The 21,015-nt window shown below is 35.5% G+C and overlaps 1 protein-coding gene across 1 annotated transcript in view; it reads left to right on the top strand.

Moving 5' to 3' along the window:
* The window catches only part of LOC140170036 (uncharacterized), a 239,238-nt gene that overhangs the window by 177,260 nt on the left and 40,963 nt on the right, over positions 1 to 21,015 (top strand). Inside the window, 15 exon segments of the mRNA XM_072193351.1 lie at positions 351 to 458; positions 2,514 to 2,612; positions 3,831 to 3,873; positions 4,075 to 4,312; positions 6,028 to 6,045; positions 7,921 to 8,092; positions 9,135 to 9,243; positions 11,229 to 11,384; positions 13,534 to 13,614; positions 16,103 to 16,201; positions 17,500 to 17,693; positions 17,980 to 18,029; positions 19,035 to 19,076; positions 20,275 to 20,355; positions 20,701 to 20,885. Coding sequence (XP_072049452.1) covers positions 351 to 458; positions 2,514 to 2,612; positions 3,831 to 3,873; positions 4,075 to 4,312; positions 6,028 to 6,045; positions 7,921 to 8,092; positions 9,135 to 9,243; positions 11,229 to 11,384; positions 13,534 to 13,614; positions 16,103 to 16,201; positions 17,500 to 17,693; positions 17,980 to 18,029; positions 19,035 to 19,076; positions 20,275 to 20,355; positions 20,701 to 20,885 — 1,675 coding nt within the window.

Genomic DNA, 21,015 nt, shown 5'->3' with positions numbered 1-21,015 from the left:
TGGCAGATGGTTTTTAATTAGCTGAAATAATTTTTGTTATTTATAAAATGTTATATACAAGAGAACTAACTTGGGTTGGAGTTTTTAGCAATCATTGCCAACCTCTTAACAAAAGTGTAAAAATGAATTACACTAATGGGATTTAATGTTTATAGGTCTTGTGGATTTTACTCAAATCAATCGCACATTAACCCAAGAGCAAGACATGGATTGTGTTTGTTTTCTGCTGATGGAGGATTGTGAGCTTTTCATACTATATTGACAGCTAACATAATTGATGGGAGATGGAATACAAACAACTTACAACTAGTAAACAAATGATTATCAATTGTTCTTTCATTTGTTCACAGTTTGATGACCATGGACCATTTAATAGATTTGAAGAGTTGGAAAAGAAACATGCCCACATGGCTGTATTCCTACATTATCTTATCTCCAATAGCGACCCTTCTAGTTTGGTAAGTTCCAGGAGAGGCTTCCTGCCTCAGGTTACTTCCGTGATGGAAACTAGTACTATTAATGTCACTGAGGCTCCATAATTGCCACCAGAGAATCAAGTAAATGCAGTATACTTATTTTTTTACTTCATTCATACATGCTGTGTTCATTGATTGGTTACAAGATTATTAGGTTTAGCATTTATTAAGCTAAGGTATTACTTACGAGTATCAAGTACCAACATTGTCACAGATAGGGAGAAAGGGAGGGAGTGTAGTACATCTAAGCATACTAATTCTGATTCCAGAATAATACTGAAAGTTTTTTGGAATTTAAAAAATGTCTTGTATTGCTTAATGAAATATAGCTCAATCCTAATCCCTTAGTTCAACCTACATGACCTAACTAGGAATAAAAGTGAAAATTATTTTGCATGTTTTCTTGCAATAATTTTCACTAAATTCATACAAGTGACACAAGTGTTATCATTCCAATTCATGTGTATACGTAGGCTTAAATATCACTCCTAATCTGAGACGAATATATTCGTCTCAGCTCCTAATTTCATGGTTTTGTCTCTAACAATTGATTATAACATGAAGCTTCTTTGCAAAAGTACTGAATGCATTGACTGCAATAAGTTTTTATACAAGTCTTGGGTTTGATGTCACAGCATACAAAAACACATGTTTTGAGCTTTTATTCTGCCAAATTTGCTAAGTATTAGAACTTGACTTTTAATGCCAGTGAGTCAACTAGAGGAGGATTGATATTGAGCTGTGTTTCATCTGGCAAAATTATATATATATTAATTCCAAAAAATAAGTGCTTTCTTATTCTGGAACATGATTAGTGTTGCTTATAAGTCTTTGTTAATTAGTTTGGTCCATGAATAAAGAAAATTGAACTTCTGTAAGCTTCTTACCAATTTGAATAAGAAAAGTAGAAATGCATTTTCTTGTGTCAAAGGTAAGAATGTGGTTTTATCATTACAAGTGTTTGAAACACTAGGCAATGCAAATATATGCTATATGGAGATCTTGAACAAAAAGTGTAGTCCAAGAGTCCTCAGGCATGTTGTTCTTTATTTACATTCTGGCAAAATGTATGACTTTAATATCCTTCCAATATTGCCAGTGTCATATGCACCAAGCTGGTTGTATTTATACCTGCAGGCATTTCCCGTATGAAAGAGCAAAGCAATTACATTTGTAACTCAGATGTGAAGTATACAATATGTGGCAGTTGAAAGTATCATGTAAAACATGTTATAAAAGAGTTCATCTCCATCTGTGCAATAGGTGAATCAGGATCATGATCAAGGCTTCACTTTTTTTTAAATCTTGGTAACAGTACCTTATGCAGAGATGCCACTGTTCTGGTTTTTTTGTGTGTAAAAGAGACCGTATTGTCTGTGATAAATGCTCCCCCCTCTAATAAACACCCCCTCTCAATTTTTCTGTGAAAAATTGACAAAAATACAAACATTTCCATGCTATATCGTGTGAGCAAGTTAAAACTTGCATCAATCATATCAGTCTTGTCATGACGATCGCTAAATTGCATGGACAAACCTATTATGACTCAAACTTCCATCCATTTCATTGCCTAATTATGGTAGAATTTCACCAGATTCTTGCTTGATGATGCACTTACGGGTGTAATTTTGTTGTATTTACCACAAAACTATCATTTTCCAGTCGATTTCTGTGAGCGCCGCCATGGTAGTATTATTAGTATAGTCGTAAATCCTGGGGCAATGCCCCTGGACCCCACCAGCTGGCCTAAGGCAGCCCCCTGGACCCCAGCTGTTGTTATTGTCGCTGGGTTATTTAGGTTTTTGAGCAGTAAGTGAAGTAAGTGAGTGACATCTCTGAGTAAGGACAGGGGTAGGTTTAAACAGGTCAGAACATTCAGGATGTAAGGGAGACTTGCTCTTACTGAAGTAAATAAAAGACAAGAGCGGGTGGTCTGATATCATCACCTACTCTAATGTTCTTGGTTGATATACAAAAAATACAATGTGATGTATATGCAACTGATAACAATAAAATGTTCTTTTTGCTTCTTTTCAGTTTTTCTATTTAGTTACAGATAGTTATAAGAATGGCTCATTAAAAGAAATGAAGAAATGGGTGTATGAAATATTTTCCTCGTTCTTGGCCCCTGCAGCTGTAAGTACAAGAATATAGTCATTCTCCAAACCTTAACTTAATCCCTCTTCCTACTTGTAGTGCAGTCAATAACTGTGTATTGTCACCATGATCGTGCATTTCTGGATAACAGCAAGCAATTGGGCATAAACCATCCTTGGGTGTATGGAACAATTTTATAATAACATCATAGGCCATACTCCTTTTTAGGGGTACAAAATTCAGATTTCTCTGATCAAGTTGTATTGTAACTCAAATTCTTGCTTACGATACAAGGAATAAAATGTCAATCATCAGGTGTGCCTAAAAAGATGCTTCGGTTATACCATGCGAGCCCAAATTGGTAAAAGGTAACAAACTTGTCTTCTGGTGTCAAATTTTAAACATGCTCTCAATTCCAATGAAAATGGTCTCAAATTGTCTACCATGACACATGATTAATTGCAATGAAAATTTCTGGATAACAGCAAGCAATTGGGCATAAACCATCCTTTATAGTTTGCCATACATATGGTGCTTTGTGTCAGCGGGACGGATGAGAAGTCAAAGGCTAACCACTATACAATTTATATTAGCCTATTGGCATATTTGATTCTCTACCTTTATTTATTCCTTATGACCAGATGAAGAATTTGAGCTACATTTCAACTTTATCCGAGTTATTTGAAATTTTTACCCCTTACAAAATGTGGTGTGACCTATGACATCATTAATGTGGTCGAATTTTCGGGCACCCATTCTAAGATTTATATTTAGCCCGTAAGGAAAGCCCATACTAAGTTTTAATCGGCCACTAATGAAGATGGTGATTTTTGTTTTGATTGGGGCCTTGATGGCCTACATTTCAAGTATTTTAAACATTTAAGGTGGATTGAAGGGGAGCATAACCTTGCTGTGGTTTGTACTCAAATATTGTGCCAAATAAAGAGGAATGATATGGGTTATATAAGCTAGCCTTTATCTAGCATAGTAAGGGGTGTCATTTCCACCTCATGTGCATTGATATATCCTGGAAGGGCTAAAATGCCCAAAATTTCAGATTTGATTTTTTGTATTAGCCTTAACTCAAGAACTGCAAGACCTATGGATATATAAATGTGAATATTGGCTTTCTTGACTCATTTCTTATAACAACAATATATTAATATTAAGAAGTGCATGACAGATTTTTTAATTAAAACTGGAACAATATATGGCTCCTATCAATAATCTAATTTTGATTTTTTGTTTTATTTACAGCCATTAAGAATACAAGTCCCTGATGTTTATGTTACAGCTATTGGTAAGTGTTAGTGAGACACAGATATCGGTATAAAAGGTGCAAAAGCAACAATAAAGATATAATTGAGTAATTTGATATTTTGTCCAATATAGTATTGTGATGCCAAGTAGAAAATCTTTAGTCCTGCAATAATGACATAGCTAATGTTTGACTGTAGCATTCCTTTCCAATGTAAAATATATTGGTTTTTTTTCAACATAGAAAATACAACCAACAATCAAAGAGATAATGAGGATGCAATGCGTAATGTTTTCAATGCTGCTCGTGGTGCTGCACATGAGGAAATCAAAGAACTCCTTGCTGATTTCCGCAACAAGAGGGCACTTAGGTTGGGCTCAATTTTTGGTGATCAGCAACTACAAGCAGAAGACATGGACAGGAGTTCAGAGTTGAAAATTGTGGAGCAAACTTTGTTGCCGCACTTGGAGAGACTCACAGCGTAAGTTTTTACTGTCAATTAGAAGTTTTGTTTTAGCTGAATAATTTTGGACCAGGGTCAAGTTAAGGGCTTGGATAGCAACATTTTCACATATTTTTTGTGGGACCTGAGAGCACACATCAAACATATTAAATTTTGATAATTTGCCATAAAATTTGTATTATATTTCAAAATTCAAAAAATCAAAATATTTAATATCAGACGGACATTACTCGTATTCAGAATGCAATTTGATATGTCTGATACGCTCTCAGGTCCCACAAAAAATACTGTGCAAATGTTGCTATCCGATTAACCAAATTTTAAAGCCATTATATCATTAGTATTTCCTGGTAATGGGATATTCCAGTTGAAATCTATCCCCCTTATGGAAAACATGACCAGGGGGTGTAGGTTTCAAATGGAGTCCCACATTAAGGTCAGGACACCCATTTGAAATTCACGCTCCATTTGTCTTGCATAGGTTGTGTATGGATTTCATATGGAATAGCCCAGTGGTACCTCTCATTGTAAATCTTGGATGTGTCCTGTTATAAATCTCCAAATAAAACATAAATTGATGATTATCAACAGACTGCAGCATCTATTAATCTATTGTGTCCGATTTGAGTGCTGACTTATTGGAATGCCTGTGATAATGTTCTAGAAACTACAGACTTGACATTTAATATGGAATATTTTTGGGCAAAATTCCAAGACTTGTCTGGAAGGGGTCTGCATAAACCGCACGGGCTAAATATTAATTGGGGTGTGTCGGAAGATGGTGTAAAGTAATTGTTTGTCAGAAAATGTGCTTTCCATTAGTTTACATAATGGCACTCATAATGTACTGAATTAGCCTACAATTGCGGATTTATGGATACTGAATTTGATTTTTGTGGGGGTAAAATATCTGCATTTGAGGAACATTATTCTGATATTAACAAATTTATTGAGGTTTGAGGTGATATTTACTGAACCTAAATACAATAAGTGTCCGTCAGACCTGAAATGCACTTGTAATCTACCAGTTTTGAAAGTGGGAGGAGCTTTTAAAAATTTAGCTCTGAAAAGTGTTACCCACTAAGAAATTTTGAATGGCCACCTGGGGCCAAATGTTATAAACTTACTGTACACAAAGAAACAGCGTGAGTTGATTGGACAACCAAGAATCCGTGCAGTTGTTTTGTACTGTAATTTTATAACATTTGACCTCAGGGGGGCCATTCAAACTTTCTGAGTACGTAAAACATTCATGAGCCATATTTTAAGCTCCTCGCTTGTTCAAAAAATTGGTACATTGCAAGCGTATTTCAGCTGTGATGAATGCCAATTGCTGACGAAGTTTACGAAATACCACTTCAAACCCCTATAACAGAACAATGTTGCATAAAGTCCGAAATTGTGTCCCCCCACAAAGCTCAATTTCAGCCTCCCTAAATCTGCCATTTTAGGCAAATTCGCTACATTAAGAGCACCATAATGTAAACTCATGGAAAGCACATTTCCTATCAAACAAATATTTTACACCGTCTCCCGACACACCCCAATTAAATTTAGCCCGTGCGGTTTATGCAGACCCTTTCCAGTCCAGTCTTGGAATTTTGCGAAAAAATATTCCATATTAGATGTCAAGTCTGTAGCTTGAAATCCTAATTGATTATTTGGTTCATGAATTGTGATTGAAAGTATTTCAATTTGTTTTTGTTTTATTAACTTTGTTTTCAAACTGCTAGACCTGAACCAAGCAACAGGTATGTACCTCTCACCCATTATTACCATGCTTGAGGATGTGTGCTGTCACTTGATGTGTTCTTGTTAGATACAATTCACTTAGATTCTTGCAATGTGTGACACAAGTCTATCTGGTTCAAATCAGGGATATGAAATCCTATATTATTATCATCAATGTTATTTTGAAAATTTGACACCCACAAGCACTATGCAGAAATCCAACAACAAAAGTTTCTGACTTTTCAATTCTTCTTCTTCTTCCTTATAAGTGCCTCCCTCATATGTATGAGTATTATCGCACTGCATACAGACAAGCTGTACTTATTTTTACTCTGGAACCTAGAGTAGATGAGTGTATTTTTGAAGTACAGTCAACAGTACCGGGATGATCCCCTGCTCTTTTCGAATAGCCTGTGACGTTCTTTAACGTCCACACTACATTAATGTGAGAAAATATGCATGTACACAGGACCGACCGCTTAAGTGCCCTCTGAAGCACTAAGCAAGTAGAGTGAAGTGCCTTGCTCAAAGAGCCAGCCGTTGCTCTATATTTTTATTTTTACCTTTTTTCTGTAATCTCTGTAGGTCGCATGAATCTTTGTCAGTTTTTTCACCATGACAACTTATCTCAGTCTGCCTACCCTACGTCCCTACCTTGTATTCACTCTCAAACCTGTGTTAGGGTCAGGGTTAGGGTTTATTTAGAATAATAGTAGGCATTTAGAAGGTGAAGGTTGCAGTTAGGGTTAGAGGGTTAGGACTAGGTTTTAGTAAGGGTTACTATTCTGGTTAAATAAAAGATAAAAACCCTAAAACAGGATTGCAAAAAACCAAACTGGTTTTTTGGTTTATGCCCCATATTTTGGATTTTCTTGGGGGTTCAAGGGTTTTTGAAACCTCTAGTTTTAAAACTTAATGCTCATGGATTTAGTACGTCACTATATCTTGATACAATAGACTTTTTATGAAAACGGTCATCTACTGTCATCCCTACATACTCTACATCCGTACCTTGTATTCACTCTTAAACCTGTTGAATACTTCGTCCATCTATGGTCTTCCTTACATACCCTACATCCCTACCTTTTATTCAGTCTCAAACCTGTTGAATACTTTGTCCATCTGCAATTATCCCTGCCTAACCTATGTCCCTACCTTGCATTCAATCTCAAACCTTGTAATTACATGTACCATCTACTGTCATCTCTATTCGCCAGCAAAGTGTTATGTGTAATCCGATTATCACTATGTCAACTGGATCACGCTTTTGAGTTCTACACCACGATTGAAAACACAAAGTCTATAGCATGTACTACCAATATCAAAAAGTGTGTGATCCAGTTACCAAGGACTTATTTCATCACTTTGCCAGTGAATTATAGCATATGTAGACATTCAAATGCTCAGAGTCATAAAGCTTTAGCAATGCGATATTGACAATGAATTCAGTCAATCTGTTAGAGGAGCATTAAATGGTTAATCTCATTGGTTTTAAAGCATTTTAATGTAATGTGAAATTATACTGGATGTACCGTACTGACGGGAGTATAGTCCCACCTTGGAGTATAGTCCCACCCCAAATTTTCGAAAAATTTCAGAAATTGTAAAAAAAAAAAAAATCATTAATAGAGTATGACATGAGTACAAATTTATTCAAAACACATAGGCCTACAATTGTTTTTTTTTGTTTTTTTAAATTCGAGTATAGTCCCACCCCCCAATTTTGAAAAAGTTCACCCCAAAACGGGGTGGGACTACTCGAGTCAGTACGGTAATATGTCACAATGTTAATTTCTAGTTTTGATTTCAGGACAAAAGTAAGTGTTAGTTTCAATAATGACATCTTAATTAATCCCAAAATATGTATTGATATTGTTGACATGCTTGCATTCTAGGCTAGAAGCTGAAAAAGAAGGCAAAAATGTTGCCATGGCAGCAGCACTCACTACTTTTCTAAAGAATGTTGGGGTCAGGGTTCAAGGCAATGCAGCATTAGAAAGGTGTCCCAGTTTCACAGCTAGGGAAAAGAGGAACATTCTACCAACTAGGCAAAGACCAACAAAAAAGGTAAGTAGTTCTGTTTTTTTATCTTCAGAAAGAGACTGACTATATGCAGTCACTGTTTATGTCTGTATGTGTAGGGGTATGTATATATGTGCTGTTAAGTTTTGTAAAACATACCATTCCAAAAGTATCTCTACCAATGAAATGGCACTTGGTAGCAATAATCATTTGGTGGAGGACTTACAGTGGCATAAAGGATGTTGAGGTTAAGGGTCATCTTGTGGTCAAATGAGGTGATTATAGACAAATACTTAAAATTAAATTTTCCACTGGAAGTAATATATTATTACCAAGGTTGGTCAAAATACTTCTCAAGGACATTAAGGTCAAAGGTAATTCAGGGTCATATACACACTATTTGTGATATTTCAGGAAATGGCTCTGATTGGGCAAATACTTGTTGGGGGAAAAGGTTTGGGAGAGGCAATCCAAGGTCAAAGATCATCTAGAGATCAAATTTTTAATTGCTCTGATTTGACTGAAACTTTGTGCAAAATAACCATGATGCGAAAATGCTATCTGCAGACATTTACAAAGAGATTGCTTTAATCATTTGGATATAAAAGCAGTGGATTTATACCGCCTGACCACATGTGTTTAAGGCACCTAGTAAGCCTTCACAGCTAGATTCAGTCCCAAACGGGATAATCCGCAATTAATTCTTTGTCCTTATGAATTCAAGCTGCTTTGATTTTTCTGCAGAACAAACAAAGATATCTGCAGGTGCAGGTACTGGAACATGCATCATCACAAACAAGCAGCAGGGTTAATTACCTTACAAATCAAACATTACTAAACCGATTGGAAACAAGATTCAGCAAAAAAAATGGTGTACTGTCAGTGTGCACGCAATTATGCAGTGCTGCTGATTGGCTTGGCGATAGTCAACACACTTCCCAGTACGTTGATACTGTGAGTACATGTACGTACTCCATCCGCCTAAAAGGAATCATGCTTCCTAGTTTACAGGCACATATAAACTTGTATGTATACCTAGTCTGATATAATTACTAATGAAACTTGTTCAATTCATGTTTCTTTGCAGCATGTTAAAGGTCACTTATTCCAAGAATGTCATTTTTACAACACTGCCTTATGCTATCATTGTGATGGTTTACTTTGGGGCATTGGCAACCAAGGCTACCAGTGTCAATGTAAGTTTTGTACTAGTGTCTTGTAAGGTTTTTTAAATCTAAGCGTTTTTTTATTTAACCTCTCCAAAGTAGAGAAACAAATTTCAATACTGATACATTCCTAAGAATCAGTGATTGTTACTCTTTGCAATGCATTGAATAACAGATGTGTACAGTTAACTTAAAAGGTTTTACAATAATTATATGATTTCTTATAAAGACATTAGACTCAAAGACTCTGATTTGCTACAAGCATGTGTAACACTATCCCCCTGCCTGCAATCTTGGATTGTCACACAAAGCTCAGTCCGGCATTGGGATATCAAACGGTTAGTTGCATCCATCTTCAAGCTTGAGTGTTACAATGGTTTGCACATGTACTGTAGCACTTGGCGTGCATTATTGGCTAATAGCACACACTTTAAATGGAAGTTTACCTGACGTAGGGCAAAATTACCCACAGGTGCCCTATTTTGCCTTCCATGAGCGACACAATTCAATACTCTTTTGGTTTAATCTGTTTGGTTTGTTGTATTTATAGGTAGCTGTGGTGTAGCTTACCTTAATTATGTAAAGGTCACGTAATCATTTTGGGATGACCTATACTGTCTTTATATATAGCCAAGAATAATATATTTTTTAGAGTAAGAAAGAAATGAGATATATATTTGAGCATCGATTTTGGTGACCTTGTTTAAACCTAGAAGAATCAGATTGTTTGTATATGTAATGGTGTATATTCATATGTAGCGGTAAACGAAAATAGAAAGCAAAATAATACTTCTACGGTACTCAATTTGGTACACTCACCGGAGCGCTTTCACCGAGTCAACCGGCGTTTTCAGCAGATGTTATTGCTTTGAAGATTGTTATTTCTAGTGATGTAGTACTAGGACACCCCCCTCGGACCCAAGTGGGCGGCACAACATCCTCCTGTTTGACGTCATCAACATCTGTGACGTCATCGGAGGTGTCCTAGTACTACATCACTAGCAATAACAATCTTCAGAGCAATAACATGCGCTGAAGACACAAGTTGACCTGGTGAGTGTACCAAATTGAGTAGTGTAGAAGTATTATTTTGCTTTCTGTTTGTATATATGTTATTTAGCTTGTCTTTTACCGTGAATATTTATAACATATGCTATTTATGTCCCTAGACTGTGGCATGACAATTCACAGAACAGGGAATTGCTACAATGCACTGCAGGCGCAGTGTGTAGGCAAAGACAATAAGTCTTGGAAACGCATTTCTCTGACGTCTAAGAAAAGTTCATCAAGTAATTATTTGAAGTTTATGGTTAATTGTTATATCATGTCAACTTGAATCAAGTCATCTTCTCTTTGTTACAAAATGAGTGACATTGTTAGTATAAATAAGTCTAATGAATCTTTGGTGTGATCTCCCTTAAAGCTCCAAAGTTTACAATTACTTTTGTGTAGGTCAGTAAGAATTGTGGGAATTTGTGTTCCACATTCACACCCTTCCAAACCAATTTTGCTTTGGATTGTACTTGTTGGAAATCAAACTAAAGAACTAAAACTTTGGATAACAAGTTTTATTAAAAATTACATGATCTACCAGAAGTCCTGTATTGAATCAATTGTGAAATCACATCTTGTACAAAGAGGAAATGTCTTGATGGGGAAAGAATGTATTGGAAGACTTGCTCAATGTAGTACTTAGCTGGGATCATGATGATATGTAGCATAAATTACACAAACATATTTTTTAAAGATTTTTAAACTTGACCTTAAATTTTTGTTTTAAATAATAAACTTTGGTTACAAATGTAATTTTTGTGCTAAATAAATTTGCTGTAAATTGCTCCAAAGATGTGCACTATATTTTTGAGGAAGTCTTCCAATATTTCTGCCCAATTCATCACATCTATGTGTCGACAACACCTTTATTTTATGCTGTGTTCTTCTCCATTCCCATTTTCATCGGGGTCCATTTTGTTATTGTTGGCTGTGGTACATCTCATTTCCACCATGCAATGTAGACTGTGATCTCACCATCCATAAGATTGGCAATTGTCTGGACAAACTTGAAGACACGTGTCAGGGCAGTGGCAGCAAAAACAAGAACAAGCGGATGCCATTCAAGAATAAAGACAAGAAACGACCTGAGAGGACAAGTAGTACGTTAACAGGACCAGGTAGTCATGGTTTCATTTCATTTCATCCTAAACTGACTGCTGGATGGATGCAAAGAGAAATATTTGTTTGCTTTTGTAAATGATTTCATGCTCACATTAGAATGCATGTTGATCTTTCCAATGAGTGTTGATGAGGTGTCCTGATTTTTGTTGAGCCACATGATAATGGGCCAAACATGAGATGATCATGTTCATTTTCTGAGGAATGCATATTTGAAATGGCCAAGTTATTGAGAATATTTGGAAAACAGGCTTTGTCAACATGAAAATATCGCAAATAGTAACCCAGGTTACTTGCACACCCCACACAAATAATATGCATAGAACATGAGCTAGCTTCCTCAATATAATTCAAAGTATAACAACAACAAAGATAACTTGAAAGAGAAAACTAGCAGAATGTTACCAAACAAATATTACTCTTGCCTCCTCAAAGCTGAACATTGCAACACTGCTGCATGTTTAAATTTCTTTTTTATTATTTTATTTATTTATTTATTTTATTTTTTTAAATTATTTTGATTATTAATTTTGTATCTTAAGTTTGATCTTGATTTGATAGTTGGTATAAATAAATGTAGATATTTATATAGCGCTTTATGCCGTAAACAGCCTCAAAGCGCTTTACATTTATTCCGCCGTCATTAGAATATGTCGGAACCACGTTTGCAGCCTACAAGTGGCGCAGGGTCCATCAGTACAACGACTGTGACTACTCCTAACAGCTTCCCATTGCACCTGGGTGGGGTGAGGCAAGCGAGGCAAAGCGCCTTGCCCAAGGGCGCAACACGGTGGTGGGACGGGAATCGAACCCATCGCGCACGTCGAGCAAGCTCTCAGATTATGAGTCCAAGGCCGTAACCACTGAGCCACCGTGGTATGTCACCACCAGCATATCTTTTAAGTTATAAAATAAAAATGAAATATCTTTGTGTCACTTAATTTACATTCATTCACATGTCGTAGAGTGAATGCTTTGGAATAGTTGTCAAAGTTTGTGAGAATTGCAGTATCACTTGTTTAGTTTCATTTCATATTCTTGATTGAATTAAGTCCATCTAACTTCTGGAATTGTAGGATGCATGCCAGCATGTGTGAATAAAACATACCTAAATTGTCATACATATTCAGTGTTGCCAAAACTTTTCAGCATCAAGGCGCGGCGCATTGACTCGCCAGGCCGCGGTAAAGGATTCTCAAGTAGCCCAATTTTTAAGCTTCCAAAAATTTACCCGAATTTAGAATGCAAAACACCCAATTGGGCGGAAAAGCACTTGACTTTAAAACTTCCGGTACTTACTGGAAGTTACTGACCGATCAATAAATGGTAACAAAACCCATTGTAATTTCAATTTGGAGCTTCAAAGACTTAAAACCTTTATAAACAGGCTAAATTGAAAGGAAAATACATCAAATTACTGCCGCTGCCTGAGACTGGCAAAAGTAGCCCAATTTTAGACAAGTAGCGGCATGCTTTTTTGAGTAGCGGCAAGTGATCGCCAAGTAGCCCAATTGTGCGCCTAAGGCGCGGCGTTGGCATCACTGTACATATTGCCTTGATTACATAGTATCGTTTACTCATACATTGTTAAGTGACAGTATAGCAAAGAAACTTATTGGCATTCGGAACAAAGGAATTACTTGCCATGAATTTAATTAAACATTTTATATATTCATTCCTTCAAGACACCAAGCTTGGTTCCATTTTAATAGAATGGCAAGTTTTCCATTTTTTTAAAGGCAAAATTCTCTATTTTCTGAAAAATAGTCCTTACAATTCTAAGGAAATATTTGTCAACTATCTAGAAACGTTGAGCAAGAAGTAAACCCACAAATTGGCAACTCAGAAGATGTTTCTGCATAATTGAGAGCAAAAAATATCATTTCATTGGATTTCAGTGTACTATGGGCCCAAAGGCAAGTAAGAAATCATTAGTAAAATTTTGGGTTTTCTGTTTTCTGTTTTCTACTCCAGTGCTGTGATTTTATATCCATTTTCCTGTAAAATGGAAAGCTTACCTCTCAGTCTTGAAAATACGCTGAAGTACATTATTATATTGTGGATACCCCATAGTGTAGTTGGACTTGACAGACTGTATATTATATGGAAGATATGTATCAAACCTGCATTTGCTATTAATATTCACAGCATTTCTTTTAAAGAACAACTTGCTAAATAGGCAGTGGTCAACGTTAGTGTCAGTATCTGATAGTGATCTAACTAGAATCAGTAAGATAAAATCTCTAATTGAGTCACTCATTCACAGTTATTTCCTGCATTTCTTGCTGTGCACAATTGGTTTGAACTTGCATACTTGACATGGAGAACATTTAAGTGCCAAATTTGGTTTGATTTGGTAATTTCACCTAACTTTCATAAAGTGCTTAAAGTGTGAAACCTCTCATCATTATCAGTAATTGTGGTTGTTTTTCCATTTCAAAATTTTCCCACTAAAAATAAATGCACAAGCTGCAAGTTTTGTTTTGTTGCATTAACTTACAAGATTGCCATTGACATGATTGGTTAAGTTTGATGTGGACTTGCAAAAGCGTAACTTGATTGGAATTGGAAATCAGTCTTTCAGTACTTTCATAATTATCAAATCTAACATGCATGCAGCTAAAAGGAAAAAGGACAAAATAAGAGTAAAAATAATAGTTTAAGTGATTCCATAAAATATTGATATATATCACTGAAATGTTGGTCATTGCAGTTTCATATAGTATTCCATGTACCATTTAACATAATTCAGTAATAAAGCAACCACTATGCGAAATGAGTAAACAAATATTGTTTTCATTCATTTGTCGAAGACAAAATATTGACATATCCATTGCATGTGGTGCATTTCATAACTCGATCATTGTCAGTAAAGTGCATGTACCCATTTTGTTGCTATGCTGCCATGCATGAATGATCCATTACAGTCAAACAAAATATTAAATTATACCATATAAAGTGACAACACAGAGCAGTTTCATTCAGTTTTGAAATGTATGAAGATTTCTTATTTTTGCTGATAGAAATAACTCAATAAATGTAAATAATTATTAGCAGCAAATGGATGACAATAACAAATTTATCATGCCTATAAGTCATTCTAAAAATTCAAAAATCAGTCTTTTGAATCATTTTTTAAATCCTTCAAAATACATAAAATTGTTGCAATAATTCTTGTAGATGCAAAAGACTCTATTGTGACATCATATCAGATTGATAACCACATACTGTGTGCACTTACTGATCTAGTATGGAATATCCAGGGTTATCACTGACATAAAAGAAATTTTCTCACAAGGATACCCTCAATTTTTTTTTTTAATTTCAACATTTTTGCATGATTATAACACCCAATGATGTTCTTAAATATCCTGTGAAAGACTAAGCCTGGAGTGCTTTAATTACAGGTCAATTTACATGTTTTTTAAAAATTAAAACGAGGGGGCACTTGGTTTAGTCATGCAGTTACCCCATAAAGCTCAGCAGTTAAGCAGCTAGGTAGTTTTCTTTCATTTTACCTCATTATTTCGACTTAAAATGATTAGAAAACCTTGACAGTTGTTATCAATATTATGTAATAACTTTTGGCAAAGAATAACAAACGAAAACTGAAATCATACATTATGGCTTTAAAGGTATGATAAAGAAAGAGCACCTGTTTTGTTGCTGATCAAAGAATTCATGTGTGTGTATCAATGTTTGAAACTGCTCTAGTCAAATTTGTCAGGCTAAACGCATGACAATTGCAAATTAGCATAATCATGTTTTTTCTGGATACTAGCTGTAATTATTAAGTGAATGTTTAGCAGATAGTGGTTTGCTAACAAGGCCTTTGAAAGAGAAAGCTGTATTTTATTGGGCACAATTAGATTTGTTGGCAATACTGACATCATGTTGGAAGACATTTCAAATTAAAGCAATATAAATTAGTCAAGATTGAAAGCAAACTGGTTTAACTCATAAACTTGTTATAGTCTGATCATTATTGTCCATATCAAAGATAGTTTGGAAGGGGACTAAAAAATGAGCTTGGTTGTATGTGCACAAAATATTTACCAAAATGTTTATCCAAATTTAATTGAATCCTTGGCTTTTGTTGATTTCTCCCACATGCTTGGGATGGATTTCACTGGCAGTGACCCTTTGGTACATTGACATGTCTAGGATCTTGTGAGGTCATTTTGTAAATATGTTTTTTATTTAAATTTATTTTAAATATTTTATTTTTCTACCAACTACAAAAGCCTGAGAGCCGCCCTTCTGACATGGACACATTTTACACATCGCGTAATCTACTTGTTTTGCTATAGATTAAGGTGTCATGTTAGGTGCTAGGCATCTTACAATTTTATGTGATAAATTCTAATATGTGGAACATAGTGGAGAAAAACGATGAAAATAAACTGAAATTTTGAATGATACCCAATAGTATATTATGCTATAGTATTTGTACTCTTGACGAGTCAGTGACGTCAGTGCACATTTCATTGGCTGCAGCTTCAAATCACAAGCGTTCATACAAGGCGCTGGCATACACACACACACAGATGTCCACACAAAAAGTGGCTGCCTCAATGCATTGACATCACCATCTCGATAACAGTAAAAATACTATAAACGCAGAGTTATTTCTTCAAAGGTCTTAGCATAGCTACTAGTTTTGCATGAAGTAGTATGTGTTATTGGCGAGTGTTATCATTTCTAGTTTTCTTCACAGACCGACCAAAAGATGAGGTGTTGTCTCCAACAAGTCCACAAGCACCTGGCTCACACATCGTAGGACCACACCGACCACAAGAAGATGATGATGAATTAAGTAAGTATTACTGGACAGAACAGTTAAACCAGCAGTCCCCAAACTGTGAGTCGCTGTCTCTCCTAAAAGGGGTCGCAGGACTACATATTCGTGCAGGGTATCATCATATTGGTCATGTAACCCCATTTGGACCCTTTTAAGCCTTTGTCCTTGAAAAGTCATTCTGACATCGACAGTCTGTCAGCAGAACAACTTGGAAATTGCACGCTCTTTAGAAATTTTGCCTGGTACACTGCTTATAAGTTTTGGAAAGTAACAGCATTTATATGCAGTGGGTCGCGCCAAATTTTTCTTATGAAATTCGGGTCATGGGGAAAAGGTTCGGGAAGCTCTGGGTTAAATCTTGGTGTAATGGAGGGGATTCAGAATAATTTTCCAACATATACTCAATTAAACAGACCAAGGGACTTCGACTTGATTGTGGTTTTGACCTGTCATTATATGTAGGATTTTCATAATTTCAGGGACAGGAGTTGAATTTTCAATAAGGATTTAAACATTTTGTATACAAGGATGCAGACGGGAGTATGTTTGGTAGGAATTTTTTTGGAAAAGAAATGATGTAAGAATGCATCACAAATTGAAATTCATTTTCATTGTCGGCTGCTACACAAGTTCATGCTTCATTCGTGTGGATTTGGTATCTTCTATATTTCATTACTTATATTGCTAGACAACGCTATTGAATGATTATTTTAGTTCAAAACGTGCCTGATGTGAAAATGGATATACAATATGGCATCTAGAGATCACAATTTTGTTGAACAAAAAATGGATACAGAATCGCTCAAAGTAGATTGGAAAGACACTTTAGTTAAAAACCCATTGAATTGGGAATGGCTAATTGCGATGGCTAATATTATCATCGCCAGCCTAGGATAGTGAATTTCCATGTTTTTTGGTTCAAGGCCACTCACATCCCTGTAATTCGCTGTCGTAGTGTATCAAAATTACGCTATTTAAATTGTCTTGGTGTTTTCAAATACCAAATACAACTTATTGATTTATAAAGGGAGTTATAGGCATATTATAACATACTTTTTGTGTAGTCTTAAGATGGTTTTCTGTAGTTCCAAATTTTTAATGACCAGGCTTTTGCTACCTCAAAACAACCAAGCCTGTTAAGCACCTTGGTAAGTGTAACACTCATAACACTACATTTAATTAACTTTAGTAAGATATAAAGAGACTCAAGTTGTAGGATGTGTTGTACCTTGGTAACACAATAAGTGTAAGTAAACATTACTATGCATAAGTTACCAGTTCCATAATGACATCCTCACATTTACCATTTCTAGAGCAATTGAAAGGGAGCAAAACTGTGGAGGCCATGAGTCAGATGTTTGAAGAGGGGGAGGACTCATACAAAGTAAATGATAGTGGAATATCAGGAGGCGAGAGTTTTGACAGTGCAGATGTCATAGAGGGAGAGGGCGGTAGAAAAATCTTCAAGAGTAAGAGAAATAATCTTGGCCGCTCAGAAAGCCTTAAGGTAAGTCTACTCTTTGCATTACTATGACTTGATGAAGGCAGTAATATAGATTGAGCAGTACATTTGTACCCCTTAGAAGAAATCTATAATAATAGTGATACTTATTTTGTCCTTTAGGTTTTACCGCAAAAAATCAAGGATGAATTGGGATCCATTGAAATTGTAAACATCAAAAGGATTTCATCTTTATTTGTCCCTAAATTTTAAGGTTCAAGCTGTATTTTAGAGGTAAGCTTTTGATCTGTATTGACTGTGATTGATTGATTGTTTTATTTATTTATTGCAGGGTCATGGTGAAAAAATCAGAAGATCCAGAAGTGACAGAAGAACTCGAAGGTATATAGCACATCAGAGTCCATTTATGTCTGTTTGTATGTCTGGCATTCATACCAATAAATAAAGTAACCTAACAGATTACGCGAGAGCAATTGTGCCTGTTGAAATTGGCAGCAGTTGCCTTGGTCAAAATAATATTCTATGAAAATGTGTCATCAAATCATAAATAAGAGCCTATTCCAGGACTATTTTGTTGAAATTACTTTTTTGTTTGTTATATTTGGGAAAATTTTGGAAGAATAAAAGATTCAGCACAACAAATTCAATTTTTGATATGTGACACACATCTTCATCAGAAGAAGTCCTATGATGTTATCTTGGACATGACAGTTATGTGTATGTACTGAAGTGTATGTAATTTATATGCAGACCATGTAAAGCATTATAGTTGCAGGTTGGTTGCTAGATGAAATAGAATACAGTACTCTCTGTAATTTATGATCCTCCCCCCTCTAATAAACACCCTCCATCATTTTTTTTTCCAACCAAACTGTTCCATAAATGCTCTCAAAATATCATACAGTACCTGCATTTTGGATCGCCGATTTCACGATATCATTGTGGCGGCAGTCGTTATTAATGACAGTGTTTACAGTATTTATAGAAATCGCATATTTTTGTGGACGGTACTAGCGATGTTTGTAATGAAAACACTTTACTTGTGAATTATTAGGATGCCTACTTTCATAAAATACCAAAATAATCTTGTACTTGCCACTTCACCCAAACAATCATGCTCAATCTGCACGCCTATTAGTTTGTTTCATGAATACTGGTATCAAATGTAAAAAGAAATAAACACTCAAAAGTTGTGAAACTTGATATTACTTTGGGTGTGAATGGGTGTGTGTACTTTGAGAATGTTGCTTGTTTAGTATTGCTTGTTTGTATGTGTTTTAACCTGTTTGTTTCATATTCTTGTTACATGTTCTTGTTCACCTACCTACCTACCTGTGCATGTACCCATGTACTTGTCTGTGTGCTTGCATTGTTCCTATGTACCAGCACCAACGCAGCACTTGAATATTGCTTGCTTGATGATGTGGAGTAAGTTCTGTCTTCATTGTACTTGTCTGTCTTTGTTTAAGTTCACTGTTTTTAATTCAGGTTCATGGAATTATAGCCCAAGATGTTTTTACCCTAAACTTGTTTCAAAATACCATGTAAATCTATAATAAACCTTTGACAATTATACATGGTGTTGTGTAGTAAAAACACCCCAAATACCTTAAAAACCCGATAGTTAGCATATGTGCTTACTCTGGAGCGCTTTTAAACATGCAAACATGAAGAGCCCCATTCACAACAGTGTAAAGGGTTTTGAGCAAATCATTGATACACATAGTTATATACGAACAAGTAAACCTGTAAATGTGTGTCTCAACCCCATTAGCTCTGTTGGTAAAGCGCCAGACTTTGGTACAATTTCATGTTTTCAAAAGTGCTCGATAGTAAGCACATATGCTAACTGATGAATTTTTACGGTATTACATTTACGAAGGATTAAATGTCATGTAGAATGCCAGATACTATAATGTGAATGGCTGAACACAATTTTATATACTTCACGGTAGTTTCCTACTTTTTACTTTTGTATTCTCAATTTATCATTGACTAGTAATTCAGACCTTTTTGTTTCAGTGTGCCCTAAAGCAATAATGTGCGATTTGCTCCAGTCAATGCCCTCAATTTGTCTGTAATTTCTTTTTTTTGTATGATTGTAATACCCTGTGGTGAAATATTCCGTGTGAAAGACTAAGCCTGAAGTGCTTAAATTACAGTAAATATTTGCAGATCCACTGGGTTTATTCGCCAACTGTCTGACATGCTGAAATATGATCAAAAATATTATGCGACCTTGATGGCTGAAATTCTTTGCTTGCGTGAATCATTGGCATGTAATCCATGTGTATGTTACTATATGTCTTCTTAATATACATCTTATTTATATGTGCATGCATGAATCTATGTGATGTTCATAACACATTGAGTCGGTCAACCTTGTATGATTTGTTTTATCTCATTTGGTTACATTACATTTTGGAAAAAATAAAAATCCGTTTTTATGGAAATCACAAATTATTGCTTTAAATCATATGTAAGAAGGGGAAAGACAAGTGACATCACTTGCAGCAGGGGGAATGCTTTTAGGAATTTCAACTTGAGAAAGTGAAAATTCAAAGTGTTTTGGCTAAGTGTCATTAGTAAAGAAGTTAATGTTGAGTTTGTACTTTTATTTTGTCAGTGATGTTGATAAGGACCAACAGAATGTACAAGATGCGTTAGATAAATCCAATACTAGCTCATCATCAAGTCTCTCAGGAAGGTAAGTGACAGTGCTGCTACACAACAAGTTGAATTGGTAGTTAGTTGACTATGCCGGAATATCTTATTTACAATCGTAATTAGGTCTGAATAAACAATTGTAATGCCTTCATGTAACAATTTCTTTCACCTTTAATTTTAAAAAAAAGCAATTTTCTTTTGTTATATAGCTCTCTTTCCCTTCTCATTCCTTTTTTCTTTCCTCATTTTAAATTTAAATTGTATGTCTATGTACCAAGCTATTGGCAAAAATGATGATCCCAGATTCAGTATAGGATGCATGTTTCTGTTTTGCCCTTAAGTTTGAATGTTGTTGACATAAGTTCTTTGTTGCTGTTTTTGTCAGAAGTCAAGACTCCCCGTCAGCATCAGTGGACTCCCTAGCAAGTCGTCCCATAGAAGAAGAGTATCCACTGGAGGACTCGGATATGGAGGCTGAAACTGACACGCCAAACTGGCAGGACCTAGTAGATAAGGACATGGTGAAGAGACTCAAACCTAAGGAAGTGAAACGACAGGAGATCATAAATGGTATGTTTAGATTGAGTGCTTCTTTGTCATCTTGCTCATGCTTGTCTTTCACCAATTATGTACATCTTAATTCTTATCTTCTCTGCCTGCATGTATTGTTCATTTCTTTACGTATATCCCTCTTTCTCAT

The sequence above is a fragment of the Amphiura filiformis genome, chromosome 14, assembly GCF_039555335.1.
Source record: "Amphiura filiformis chromosome 14, Afil_fr2py, whole genome shotgun sequence".
Lineage (NCBI taxonomy): Eukaryota > Metazoa > Echinodermata > Ophiuroidea > Amphilepidida > Amphiuridae > Amphiura > Amphiura filiformis.
Note: the sequence above shows the minus strand (reverse complement) of the source record. Positions and strands in the feature narration are given on the sequence as shown.